Source organism: Phyllobates terribilis, unplaced genomic scaffold (genome assembly GCF_046119375.1).
Source record: "Phyllobates terribilis strain yellow unplaced genomic scaffold, ASM4611937v1 Scaffold_11__3_contigs__length_659146591, whole genome shotgun sequence".
Lineage (NCBI taxonomy): Eukaryota > Metazoa > Chordata > Amphibia > Anura > Dendrobatidae > Phyllobates > Phyllobates terribilis.
The window spans coordinates 484,049,815-484,064,776 of record NW_027362771.1 but is presented as its reverse complement, the minus strand read 5'-3'; the positions used below and the strand labels follow the sequence as shown (position 1 = coordinate 484,064,776).

General features: G+C 44.0%; 1 protein-coding gene across 2 annotated transcripts in view; it reads left to right on the top strand.

The window, feature by feature from the left end:
• ITGA11 (integrin subunit alpha 11) overlaps positions 1-14,962 on the top strand; it is a 191,793-nt gene that overhangs the window by 68,043 nt on the left and 108,788 nt on the right. The window contains exons 3-5 of one of the 2 annotated variants that reach the window (XM_073653470.1): positions 11,565-11,674; positions 13,070-13,161; positions 13,491-13,605. In XM_073653470.1, coding sequence (XP_073509571.1) covers positions 11,565-11,674; positions 13,070-13,161; positions 13,491-13,605 — 317 coding nt within the window. Of the gene's footprint in view, positions 1-11,564; positions 11,675-13,016; positions 13,162-13,490; positions 13,606-14,962 lie in introns of those variants that run through there. The other variant, XM_073653471.1, reaches the window with a different exon arrangement.

Sequence of the window (14,962 nt, the reverse complement as noted above, 5' to 3'; positions counted from 1 at the left end):
CCTCTGAAGGACCCTGCATCTTGTTGTTCGGGGGACGTTGGAGGCACCAGCAGCTTCAAAAACTTGTCTGCTGCTATGACAAGGCTTTTTTGCCGCTGCTCTTTTAACCTCACGTAATTGCCTGTAGGAAAGAGTCCTCAATTTGCCCTTATCAGCACGCACACGTGTGTACTGTGAATCAGCTACATACTTCTTGATTGCCAAGACACTTCATCCTGATCATCGCACAATGTTGATTGTAGTCATGCCTTGACCTAAACACTCCACAATTTGTTGCTTCTCAGCAGCCGACACATCCTTTTTCTTTCCCATTTTGGCAGAAAATGTAGGCTGCTTAATAATGTGAGCCAGCCTTCTTAAGTAGTCTTGCCTTTCATTGGACACACCTGCCAAACTAATTAGCACAGGTGTCTGCAATTGCTTACAGTGATATAAAGAGCCCTGACACACATCACCATCAATGAGTTTAACTGACAAACAAACAAATTCTTCCCTTATCACTCCTAAACACTTTTTGCATAATAATTTGGAACACAGTGTACATGTGCTTTTCCACAAAACACCAGTGGTTCACGTAGTGAATCTTACAGTTCTAACTTGCCAACCGTGGTCTGTATGGAGTTGTTCAATAAAGGGCCCAAAATTAAGATAACATAGATGGGAGAGGTCTCTATGAATAGGAATTCCTAAGTATTTGATACCCTGTGAGGGCCAGGCAAAGGGAAAGTTGGACTGGATGGAATCCTATATGGATTTGGGGAGGGAGACATCGAGGGCCTCAGACTTCGCTGCATTGATTTTAAAATTTGACCATGTAACAAAGTGATCTATTTCAGCCATAACAGCATGGATGGATATATGTGATTGAATGATATATACTAGGACATCATCAGCAAATAGAGAGCACTTGTACTCGGTGCCTCCCACCTCAATCCACCTAATATTGGGGTTATGGCGAATTGATGAGAGCAGGTGCTCCGTCACTAGGATGTATAAGAGAGGGGACAGAGGACATCCCTGCCTTGTCCCATTGGTGATTGTGAAAGGTGATGAAAATGTTCTGACGTACCCCCTGGGCCTTGGGACACCCAGAGCCGGACCCTTTTTGGTGGATGCTGGTGGTTGTAGTCTTCGTGGCGGCGACCCGGTTCCGTGGCTCAGGGTGGTCAAACCAGTGGCGGAACTATTTATGTGTTTTTGATGTTTAAATGTCCGACTACGCCACCCGTGGATTGCGGTCAGAGTGAACCGCCGCTGCAGGGCAGACCGCTGAGGCTGGTGTTGTGGGTGCAGCAGAGCGTAGCATAACTCCCCACGGGAGGAGTATAGCCTCAGGGCAGTGTATGCGGAGGATGGGGGTGATGGTGCAGGGCAGCAGCAGTAACGACACGGAGTCAGTGATGCAGTCCAGGGCCTTTACTCACAGTTCTTATTATCCAGACCACTTCTGCAGGTAACGGCTGCCCACGTCGTACTGTGCTCACCAGGTGAGGGGCTCAGACAACTCCCAGATAACTTTGGAGCGCTTCACAGAACCCCCTTTGTGTGTCCTTTGTTTGGCCTTTCTTACCAACGCTTCTGTCCGGCTGCCTCGGGCCTCCTCTTGGTAAACTTGGCACCAGTTTCCCTGACCCTATGTGGTGCCTTCCTAGCGGGTGTAGCGAGGGGCTGCGCCACATAAAATGTCACTGCCTCCGGTTTCTAGCTGAGGGTCGTTTCCCGCCTCCACTAGTTTCAGGGACCGGTCTCCCCCTTTGGCCTGACCCCTCTACGCAGGTGGATTCGGGCGTGCGGTGGCGACTCGCCCGTCCGCAACCCTGGGATCACTTCGTTCCTCGTTCCTGGAGCCTTCTCCGCTCCTCTTCCTTCCTTCTCCCTCTTCCAGGCCTGGGCCTGTGTTACTAGGCCCGCCTCCGGAGCAGAGCTCATGCAGAGCCCCTGCTCCCTGTCACTTCTGCTCAGACTTCTCTGCACTGAACACTGAACTAATATGGTGCCCACCTTTTATACTCCCTTATCAATGCACCCAGGAACTGCTTCCTCCCTGCTCCTGCACTACAGGGTTCCCCTTCCTCTGTGTTCCCTCCCCCCACTCCAGCCAGGGTCAGTGACTGTCGTGCCCATCTCAGGGGCATATTGGTCGCCCTGCCCCACGGCAATGTGGTGTAATGCATGCAGGTGTCGGGGTCCTGATCCACACTCCATCCTTACCTGAGAGTGAGATATCACACCTCTGGGTGAGGTGCAATACCTCTGTAGCAACCGAGCCCTCAGGGTGCTACAGTTCCATTTATCTTCAGCCTAGGTGACGTATTGTGATACAGGGCCTTGATTTTGGCTATAAAAGGGTCCCCTAGACCCCTACCCCAAGCTTTTTAAGAGAATCATATATGGCGTGCCAGGAGACTCTATGGAATGCTTTCTCAGCATCCAACGAGAGTATCTAATTACAAATTTTTAACTGCATCTAGCCCAGGAAATACTTTATGCCTAGTAGCAGTGTCTGCTAGTCAGCGGATTATCCCGGCTGTTAAGCAAGCTACACCACCTGTAGTTTGGACACTTAATTTTTTCAAAGGAAATGCTTCGGGACCACGGGATACTCAGTGAAGAGCATCAGGAGGCACCCCAAGTCATAGGGGCTGGGACTGGCACTAGGATGCCTTGCGGTGGACAGCCGAGCTCGATCCTTATAAAAGCTTTTTAACTGCAGCAGCTTTAGTGGACGCTACTGGAGCTGGAATTACGCGGCTGCTGGCATGAGACTTGCCCTTCAATAGATCCTTGTAAAAGGATTTAAAGTGTATTCATTCAAATTAGAGAGACAATTTAAATTAAAAAGCTTAGAGCTGCCTCCACCACAGGGGGGCTCGCTCGACCCACCAGCGGACAGGCACCAGTATTGGGAGAGGGGGGCTGGCCTTCAGGGTTCACCGCGGCTCTGGCACAAACCCGGCGACACGGAGGTGGCACGGGCAGGAGCGGACTGAACGTGTCGGCTTCTCACTTTTTGGATTTTAGAAGGGCATGACATGCCTATATCTGTGTCTCCCCCTCCTTTTACTCCTCCACCTCTTTTCTTTTCGCATGACTATATGTACTTGTCACTTTTCCATGTGTTAGTTGTGTCTCCTGAGCAGTTTGTCAGCTTTTGGACACCTTTGAAGGTGTTTTCTATGTGTTTCTGTGTGTTTTTGTTTGCCTGCCATTGGTTTTAACGGTGTTCGAAGGTGTTCGACGAACAGTTCGACGAACAGTTCGGCGAACACACGGGTGTTCGACGAACCGAACCGAACTCGAACACTACGGGGGTGGCTCAACACTATTTAAGACAAACATCCACCACGATTTCCTATTTAATAACAACCTAGATAAATTAGCTCCTCTAAAAGGTTTATAAATCTTTTCTATTCCTGTAATTGAAAAAAACCTAGTGTCACCTCCATGGCATTCTATAAAGTGACCGGAAGCTGCAGAGCTTTTGTTGCTAATTTTATTCTCTGCGTCCAACAGATGCCGTCTCACCCTCACCTTGAGAGGACCAGACATACATCCTACATACTGGAGCCGGCATGAAGTACAGGAGATAAGATAAATCACTTAGGATTTATTACAATTTATGAAATTCCTTATCTGAAAGGTAGAGGTGAAAGATGTAGTACAAGTTTTACACACATTGTGTCCACACTTGAAAAAGCCAGTGCTACAGTTGTGCTCAAAAGTTTACATACCCCGGCAGAATTTTTGCTTTCTTGGCCTTGTTTCAGAGAATATGAATGATAACAAAAAAACTTTTTCTCAACTCATGGTTATTGGTTGGGTGAAGCCATTTATTGTCAAACTACTGTGTTTTCTATTTTTAAATCTTAATGACAATCAAAAACATCCAAATGACCCTGATCAAAAGTTCACCCTGGTGATTTTGGCCTGATAACATGCTCAGAATTTGACACAAATGGGTTTGAATGGCTACTAAAGGTAACATCCTCATCTGTGACCTGTTTGCTTGTAATCAGTGTGTGTGCATAAAAGCTGAGTGAGTTTCTGGGATCCAGACAGACTCTTGCATCCTTAGTCCAGCCACTGACGTTTCTGGATTGTGAGTCATGGGGAAAGCAAAAAGAATTAACGGATCTATGGGAAAAGGTAGCTGAACTGTATAACACAGGAAAGGGATACAAAAAGATATCCAAGGAATTGATAATGCCAGTCAGTAGCATTCAAACTGTGATTAATAAATGGAAAATCAGGAGTTCTGTAAAAACCAAACCACGGTCAGGTAGACCAACAAAAATTTCGGCCACAACTGCCAGGAAAATTGTTCGGGATGCAAAGAAAAACCCACAAATAACATCAGCTGAAATTCAGGACTCTCTGAAAACTAGCGGTGTGGCTGTTTCAAGAAGCACAATAAGGAGGCACTTGAAGAAAAATGGGCTGCATGGTCGAGTCACCAGAAGAAAGCTATTACTGCGCAAATGGCACAAAGTATCTCGTCTACAATACGCCAGCAGCACAGAGACAAGCCTCAAAACTTCTGGAACAAGGTAATTTGGAGTGATGAGACCAAAGTTTAACTTTTTGGCCACAGCCATAAACTTTACATTTTGAGAGAAGTCAACAAGGCCTATGATGAAAGGAACACCATTCCTACTGTAAAGCACGGAGGTGGATCGCTGATATTTTGGGGATGTGTGGGCTACAAAGGCACAGGAAACTTGGTAAAAGTTGAAGGAAAGATGAATGCAGCATGTTATCAGCACATACTGGAGGCAAATTTGCACTCATCAGCCTATAAGCTGCGCATGGGACGTACTTGGACGTTCCAACATGACAACGATCCAAAACACAAGGCCAAGTCGACCAGGAGTGAAGGTTCTGGAGTGGCCATCTCAGTCTCCTGACCTCAATATCATTGAGCCACTCTGGGGAGATCTCAAGCGCGCAGTTCATGCTAGACAGCCCAGGAATTTACAGGAACTGGAGGCTTTTTGCCAAAATAATGGGCAGCTTTACCATCTGAGAAAATAAACAACCTCATCCACAACTACCACAAAAGACTTCAAGCTGTCATTGATGTTAGAGCGGGCAATACACGGTATTATGAACTGGGGTATGTGAACTTTTGATCAGGATCGTTTGGATGTTTTTCGTTGTCATTAAGATTTAAAAAGAGAAAACACAGTAGTTTGACAATAAATGGCTTCACCCAACCAATAACCATGTAAACTTTTGAGCACAATTGCATGTAGCCACTACCTGTCTGATAGTTCTTAGGCCCTTAATAAAAAAATATTTAAGGAGGGATAACCCCTTTAAAAAGTTGCTTTAGAGCTGTTCTGCATTGGGAAGCATGTGACTACCAGGATTCATGCACCATATCTGCCAGCCATGCATGCATTTGGGGGGTATCTGTCATCAAACTCCTTGCAGATGTTGTCCTTGGTGGGATTTGAACCCAAGACCCCAGTGCTGCAAGACTGCAGTGCTATCCACTGAGCCACTGTGCTCAGTGTCATCAGCATAAACTCGCCATTGAAATAGTTTAATTCATGTCATAAAATATTGTGGGATCTTTTCGCATTTTTTCAATTAGGCTAAAGCATTATTTTTAGGCTTTTTCAAGCAACTATGGAGCCACAACATTAAAGCACCACTCCAGTCCGACATCAAAATTCAACATTATCAAGGAACTGATTAGTAACTCATCCTGGTGTCCTCCTTTCTGTTTATAGGACGGTCACGAAAATAAGGTTTAGGCTATGTGCCCACGATGCAGAAATGCTCAGGATTTTTTCCTGAGCGTTTCTGCATCTCCCTGGCAGAAAAAACGCATGCGGATTGTACATGCGGATTGTACATGCGGATTGTACATGCGGATTGTACATGCGTTTTCCTGCCAGGGACATGCGGATGTGAAGCGTTCTTCACTTGCATTTCCGCATGCGGGTTGACAAGCGCTTTCCAAGCGATTTTAGCATCACTTGGAAAGTGCTTGACAACTTGGTCACACTATATAAATCCATGCAACCAGCATGGATTTATATAGTGTGACCCGAGAGAATGTCAAAAAATAAAAAAATAAATATATACTTACCCTCCGATGGCCCCCGCATTCTTGCTACGCTCGGTCCCGGCTGCCGGCAGCGGTAGACTGAAGGACCTGCCGACGTCAGCATCGCTTGACCCGTCACATGACTCTGACGTCAGCGCAGGTCCTTCATTCCATCGCGAAGTGCTGGGAAGCAAGTAGGAGTGCAGCGCGGGTCGCCGAAGGTAAGTATATATTTATTTTTTATTTTATTATTTTTTTACAGCTTTTTTAATGGTACCTGGGTGTGGATGAGACTCTCCTCTCCTCTACACCCGGGTACCATCCGCACATTAGAACGCTCCAATTACGCAAGTACAGATGCAGTCTTGCGGAATTGGCGCGTTCTAATGCAAGCGGCGAAAACGCAGCACTTCCGCAAAATAATTGGTAGTGCTGCATTTTTTTCCGCAATGATAATCCGCAGCGGAAATTTCCGCAGCATGTGCACAGCACATGCGGATTATCATTGGGGGACATGGCAGGCCTTCTACCATGCATTTTTTAAGCGTTTCTGCAGCATTTTTGCCGCTGCGGAAACGCTAAAAAAACGCATCGTGGGCACACAGCCTTACTTGCAATTTCAACCACAAATGAAAAGGAGGGAAAAATTTCAACCGAAAAAATGAAAACAGATATTAATGACAAGGAATAGCTGCAAAATATGGTGCGACTGTGAGTTATTTAGTGTTTGTGTCACCTGGATAGCCTGTAATATTTAGAATTAGTATTCCCAGATTTGATGTTACCTCATATGGCAGAGAAGTAGAAAGTGCAGGAATTTCCATTGGTAGAAGCCAAGTTAATATAATGAGACTGGCAGCTTGCACTATAGAGGTTTATGTGACCATAAGTCCTACCCCAGCACATAAGGAAATTATATAGACTATTTCCTTCCATGTATAGTCTACTTTTTTTGCACCTGCATTCTGCAATGATTTTTACATTTTTATTACCAAAGAAATATACAAAAAAAACATATTCAGAAGAAATATAAAGCATATACAGATATAAGAATAGACCAACACAGATACTTATTCGACACAGGTCATATGAGGGAACCGGTGTGCGGCTCTCAAGTTTTCAAAAAAAACAAATACAGCTGTCACTTTCCTTGTCTTTTTATCTGATTAATACTTAGACACTGTACCTAGGAGAATCTCAGTGAGGTCTCATAGCCCGACTGATTGAAACCACACATACCACATTGCAAAAAGGAATACATTTTTTGCTGTTTCTTCATGCTGAGAAACTAGTGGCACAAAATCCTGTGCCATTATCATAGGAGTAAGCATTGATTACCTTCTCACTTTGCCTGGCACAAAACTATAGGGAGTGAGGTTCTTGAAGTCACTGATTCATTTTAGGCGTCTCTTGTGTATTACGTATTACAGATCAGTGTGGTACCAATATATAATATGGAGCTATACCTTACTATTGTGTGCCCTTCAGACTTTTTGAGAAATTCAAACAAACCCTATAAGAAAATTGTGGCGCATTTTAATACCGTACTATGCAGATGTCGTCCCAAAAGAACATAACAGGACCGTGCATACAGCAACCCTAAAAACTTTTGTGATTTAGGTGCTGTAGATTGGTTCATTCCTCTCTTTTAAATAATCTGGCACCTTTTTGATTACCAATATGATGTATAAAATGAAATATATGAGGAATGTTGTGGTAAAAGGCACAAGAGTTTAAAGAGAATCTGTCAGTAGGATCAACCCTTCTAAGCCGTCTATATGGACACGCAGGTCATAAGAAGCTAAATAAAATGATACCTTGATATCTGCGACCAGATGTCTTATTCCAGAGAAGCCTATGTTTTTCTTATATGTAAATGAGATGTTCCAGACTATGGGCCGGACACTGCATGAGAATCTGTCTCCAGAACTTGATTTAAATGAAAGGGCCATTACCAGTGTGATGTGTAATGGTTACCAGTATGATGTGTGATGGCCGCTCTCTGCTCTCCTGATCTCTCTGCAGAGCTGTGTGTGATTATACCTGACACATCTCCATATCACAGGCAAACAGTGTTACAATACAGCAGAGCTGTGACAGCTGCAGCAAAATTGTTTGTAAGGAGACAAAGTTCAGTTCTACTGTTCTGTGTTAGTTACTTGTCTCATACTGGTAATGTGGCGCCCCTGAGGGTTCAGTCGCCACAGAGGTACTGCACCTCACCCAGAGGTGTGGTGTCTCCTTCTCTCAGGTAAGGAGGGAGTGCTGCCCGGAACCCCAACACTCACATTCAACACTACACTACTCCAGGCCGTGTGTTTCCTGCTGAGCCCTATCCCTGGCTGGAGTGGGGGGAACCCAAAGGTAGGGGGAACCAGTAGTGGGTGTGGGTGGAGGAAGCAGTTAAGGGGAGCACTTTGATAGTAGGTATATAAAAGGAAGCCATTTTAGGTTAGTAAGTTAGTCAGTGGGAGAAGACAGTCTGGGAGCAGAGTCTCTTTAGGAGCTCTGCTCCACAAGAAGGGCCCATTCCTGGAGGCCCAGGAGGGGAGCAGAGGAGTAGGCTCCGATTTACAGAAGGGATCCCAGGGGGTACGGCAAGTGCAGGACAGCACCTGTACGCCCCGAATCTGTCAGAAGACAGAGGGATCGTAGGCCGCAAGAAGGGGACCGGCCCCTGGACCAGTCGTGTAACTTCAAGTCTCGGCTGGAAAAACCGGAGGCTTCTGGCTTTCATAGACCAGTTGCCACAGCCTCATTCTAATACCCGTGAGGGTCAAGCAGGTTCAGGAACTCCAGTACAATAGGAGGGACTTCAGAGCACCCGAACGGGATTGAGAGTGGGGAAGCGCAGGGCAGGAGGGAGAAGACCCAGCGTGAAGACGGTCTAGCTAGGAACACAAGAAAGCGGGGTTCCGTCAGGTGCTCCTAATCTGTCTGAGGAAGAGCTGAACCCCTGCCTGGTGAGCGCAGTGCGTCGTGGGAGGCTCCACTGGTGCACCCGTACAGTGCACCAGTGGAACTTTCATAAGAACTGTGAGTAAAGACTCGGATGACTGCACCGTACTGCCTCCCTCCATTATTTCAGATGCGCCATCTTTCCCTCCCTGCACTACAACGCCCAGCACTACCCTCGCTTTCTACACTGCCCTGAGGCCTGCTGCTCCACCTGTGGGGAGCCGTTCCATCATAAGCTGCCCTAACATCTGCCTCAGAGGACTGCTCCGCAGCGGTGGCTCCCTTTAGCCGCATTCCACAGGTGGTGTCACGAACACTTTACAAATCCTCTATAAATAATTGCCCTTTTTGGTTGACCGCCCTGGGCCACGGACCAGGTCAGCCACCGTGATATCCCCCAGCAACCAGAGGCCCGGCTGCCGAGTTCCCCACAGCCCTGGGGGCGCGTCAGTAACTCCTTCTTTTATTAAAAATAATCTCCGGAGTCAGATTCTCATGCAGATCAGTGTCCGGCCCATAAATCTTTCCAGCTTATTTACATGTAAGTAAAACGTGGATTTCTCTGAAATAAGACATTGGGTCACAGATATCAAGGTATTATTTTCTTTAGCTTCCTATGACCTGCATGTCCATATAGATGGCTTAGGAGGATTTATTCTACTGACAGATTCCCTTTAAGCACAGACAGAACACTTCAGGATCTCCATTTGAGCCACATGATTTATGTTGCTGGTATGAATGACAAACTGTACACCACATCTAATATATCAAGATAATAGGACTTTCACCATAAACTTTAGATTTGGCCAACAGCTATTCCTGCCATATACATACCGTACTTGTTCAGTTCAGCTGGGCAAAGCTATGTTTTCAGCAGGGAGAGAGGTGACAGGCTCTGACAGATACCTGGCAGTGACCTATCTGCTGTCGGGAACTAACAACCCAATATGTTGAAATCGGATGAGAAGGATGTCAGGAGAGAGTGGAAACAACCCCATAACCATCATGCATTCCACCGAAATCAGAATTTTCAGCCTAATATCATTTGAAGCGTTTCAGCCTTTTCAGGATGTGATCTTTCTGATTGTCCTGCACCGTTTAAACTTAGAATAGTATGTTTCAACTAAAAAAAATTTACCATTGTCAAGATTAGTCATACCCTGTAAATCATGTCTAGAAATCTGATACAAGTTGGGACCCAGTGGAGCTACTAACCTCAAACTTCTGTGTAACCCACAGGCTGCATCTGTGTGTCACTTGTGGTTTTTATCAAACCTCCTGGATTTTACAAGTCTCTTGGTGGTGTCTTGAAATACAGTTAATCTTCTGTTCTTCGGTATCTTTGCATCCAGAAGAATGAATATCTATTTTTCTGAATTTCCATTTTACATTTCTGTACTATCAGCTATTTGCAAATGTCATGCAAACTAAATCTATTAAGTGAAGATGGGAGATGAGAGATGGTATGCATTGAACCATTCTTTTTATTTTCCGGCAACTAAACTAAAACAAAAGCTGACAAGTTTTCAAGTGGGTCAAAATAAAATATTCTAATATATTTTTTTGTGTAATAATTATGATGAAAAGATGATTTCATGCAAGTATAATAATATTTCTAAATCACTATATTAGCAGTTATTTATTTTACTCTCTTATATAGCGCCATGAATTTCCACAGCACTTTACAGACATCATCATCACTGTCCCCATTGGGACTTGCAATCTAGATTCCCTATCAGTATGTCTTTGGAGTGTGGGAGGAAACCGGAGAACCCGCAGGAAACCCACGCAAACACGGGGAGAACATGCAAACTCCTTGCAGATGTTGTCCTTGGTGGGAATTGACCGCAAAGTTGCAAGGCTGCACTGCTAACCTGGTTTTGCTGATAAAACCAGGGGTGTAACTGTAATAGGTGCAGAGGCTCTTTGGCCTATATGTAAAGACCAATACTATTAAAGCCTTGTAGTAAATGGGGACCCATTGGAGCTTTTGCATTGGGGCCCATGAGCTTCAAGTTACGTCACTGCTGATGACCCACAGTATGGACTACCTAACATCTGTACTGTGGGCTACACTAAACTGAGCAGTGCCTGGCTCGTCACTCTTAGCTACTGTCTTCAGTGCGGGAGCAAGTGCTGTAAAATCCTATGGCGCTCGCTCCTGCACTGAATATGGTACCCTGGTAGCAGGAAAAGGATGCAGCTTAGTTTAGTACTTTGGACAGTCCGTGCTGCAGGTTTTCAGCAAAAATCACTAAAAGTGATTAAGAAAAATGATTACACTACAGAGTCCTGCACTATGAACATTCTCTTGTGTAACTGGAGGAACACGTTAATACGTATACGTAACATGCAGAGATATGTATCTTTCAATGGATCAGAGTTGCAGAGCGTTTGTATAAAGGTCAGAACTACAGGATACCCCCAATTATGAAGGAATAGCACATGCTAACTCAGTCAGAAGATAAGTAAAGCAATGCTTACTTGTGCCCCATATTTTTCTAATTCTATTTGTAAATGTCCTTTCTTTTTATTCCGCTCATCCATGCAGGTTGGTGGTTGGTGCCCCCTTTGATTACAATGGAGCTCAGAGAACAGGAGACATCTACAAATGTCCAGTCACCAATGACACATCTACTGACTGCAGCAAGCTTGGAATCGGTAGGTGACATATCATCATTTATGGGTTTCTCTTCAGGCTTATAAGGTCTAAAGATTGAAGACAATATGCAATTAGTGGTTTCATCTAAGTTATCTTATATGTGAAGAAATATAAAAAATATATATTAATGTCAATTTTAATGAAGTAGTCCCCCTTATAAAATAAAAAAGCATATAAATATAATTAAAAGCAACTTTGAAAATAGTCGTGATTAAAAATATCCTTCTGTTTTGTATCTACATCTTATATGCAGCCCCATGAGTCGCCTTAGTTACAGACTACAAACAAACCCAAATCAGATGCTGTAGTCATACTATCTGTCTCCTACATCTTGCTAAGCTCAAATGCATACTTGCCAACAGTCACTCTATAGAGTGGGAGACTATAATAGAGGCAAGATTAATGCAGGTAAATTAAAGGGTCTCTATAAGAATGCAATAATGCACCACGGTATGTAATTCATACAGCAGCCCATCCTAGTCATGTGTCAGGACAGGCTGCACTCTAAAGAAACACAGTTCCCGAGACCTATGTCTCAACTGACAGAAGCGCTCTATCATAAGGACGCATATCAGACGCATATCAGAATTGTAGGAGAACGGCTGTGACAGGTGAAGAAATAAATCTTCCCCTCAGCTGACTTAGCACTGAGCCTGGTGAAAAAGAATCCTTTGTGCTCAGACAGATGAGGAGAAAATGTATTTCCTCTGATTTCACCTACTTTTTCCTCTTCTAAAGGAGATATGTGTGCTTACGTTACAGCTCCTTTTTCAGTTGAAGCCGAGGTTTCAAAAGTTGTGTTTCTTCAGTTTGCAGCCCGTCTTAACATGTGACTAGTACAGATTGCTGTTTGAATTATGTGATGGGGGCCATTTTGTTACATTCTTAGAGAACCCCTATTAGTAAGGGACATTCCTGGGCAAGGGTTGTATGTCACAAGGTTTTTGATTTGAAGTATTTAAATGCTTGTTAGCACAACTTAAAAAAACAAATAGAATGGAGTATGACTGCAAGATCAGATTACCCAGTTTCTTTGTAGTCTTTTTTATGCATAAAATACTGTATTTAATGATGACTATTTACAAAGTTTCTTATTGTTTTTTTTTATTTTAAATGTTTGAATCAAATAATAAAGATAGTTTCAAAGGCAGCCAGAGCTGACAGGGAGAATGTGACAAATTTCCCTTCTTCCCCAATTCCTTGAAATAGAACTCTTTCACTAGCAACGCACCAAATAAAAACACATGACGCGTTCTTTCTCGGAAGCATACCTTAAGAATCAGGTCTATGTGGTAGTTTGGCTGTCTCTAAGGTCTCTGTGGTAACTCAGAGGTTTCTCAGGTCTCTGTGGAGGTCTCAGAAGTCTGTGTCTCTGGTAACTGGAGTTCTCTCAGGCAGGGTGACGCTGTTCAACGTCTCGGAGAGAAAGGACAACATGCGCTTGGGAATGAGCCTAGTCACAAATCCCAAAGATAATAGCTTTGCGGTAATGTCATGTTATAATTTGTGTCTGTTCAGTACTAATGCTTTTAGCTGTATGCCAGACTTATATAATTCATTACTGTATGCCATATCAGCCTCTCTACTATGGTATGATTTATCGATGCTGTACCCCTAGACCACCCTTGCATGTGACCAATATGCCATGCTGGTTGTAGCCTCTCTTGCCTTAGTGGTGCATTCAGCAGCTCTTGTGGGAAATATTCCCTCTTATAATTCAGCTTTGCATTATTAAAACATCATAATTTTCTAAATATTTTATACACAATATGATTTGCATGGACAGTCAAAGCTTTTGCCTATTTTATGTTGCAGGCTTGCAGCCCACTCTGGTCCCATGAATGTGGAAGTTCCTATTATACCACAGGGATGTGTTATAGGGTCGGTGCCAATTTCCGTTTCTCCAGGATTGTGGCTCCTGCTGTTCAAAGTAAGTTCAAACTCAATCAATATGTTGGGTAGTCGGCAGTGTTCAGATAACAAGTAAGAATTGTGGCATCTATTAATTAGGATTACTTAAAGGGAACCTGTCACCAGGTTTTTGCTACGCCATCTGAGAACAGCATAATGTAGGAGCAGAAACCAGGATTCCGGTGATGTGTCATTTACTGGTTTCTGTAGGTTTCATAAAGTCTCGATCTTCCTTACTGCAGATCTAACAGTTTTCTGAATGCTGAGCTCCAGAAAACCCTGTCTACAGCAGTGACTGACAGGTTTCTGTGTGCACTGTGCATAGGCAGAAAAATGCCAATCATTGGTGGGAGCAAGATTAGACAACGTGGCTGCAGGTTTATTATTTATAAAACATTTTATAAAAATGACTGCAAGCAGCCCAGCAAGTGAAACATCGCTGGTATCAGCGTCTCTGTCTCAAATTATGCTACTCTTAGATTAGGTGGCAAAAACCTATTGACAGAGGTGGTGTCCAGACACCTAATTTTAAGAAATAAAAATTGCTTAAAATGCTGCATAATAATGAAGTAATTGCTTATCTTACTGATCCCCCAATAACCCTTGCCCCCAGTCTTCCATCAGACTCTGTTCTTCCTATTCCAGCCATGATATGAGATAACTGACTTTAATGGTAACCAATGAGGTCACTGCTGCAACTAGTGATTGGTTGCAGCAGTCACATGTCTGTATCAACATATCATAGCAGGAGCAGGAGGAGGAGAGATTGGTAAGGTAATACTCCTTTGGTTGTACATATAATTTTAAGTTGTTTTTTTTGTTGTTAAATTAATCTTAGGTAAACAACCCATTTAACCCCTTAACGACCACCATAACGCATTTTTACGGCGGCAGTTAAGGGTACTTATTCCTCAGCGCCGTGAAAATGCGACACTGAGGAATAAGGCTGTAGCTCCCCTCAGAGTCGGAAATTCTCTGGGGTGTCAGCTACTGGGGGTAACTGAGACCCTGGAGAATATGATCAGGGCCGGTTTTTCCGGTCCCCTGTCACATGATCGCCGCTATATATGATATACATGTCAGAGGAGGGAGAAATGAAGCCCCCCGGTACCTCCAATCTCCCCCTGATGGTCCCCCTGCTCCCCGGCATCTTCCGGTAAAAAAAAAAAATGGTGGGCGCATGCATAGTGCGCCCGCCGAAATCTGCCCGGCAACAACAGGGAATTTTCCCTATTGGTTCATTTTGATCACTGTGATAAACCATATCACAGTGATCAAAATTTAAAAAAAAAATGCAAACCCCCTCTTGTACCCCCCTTACATAAATAAAAATTATAAAATAAAAAATATATATTTTTTGTCAGGATTAGGGTTAG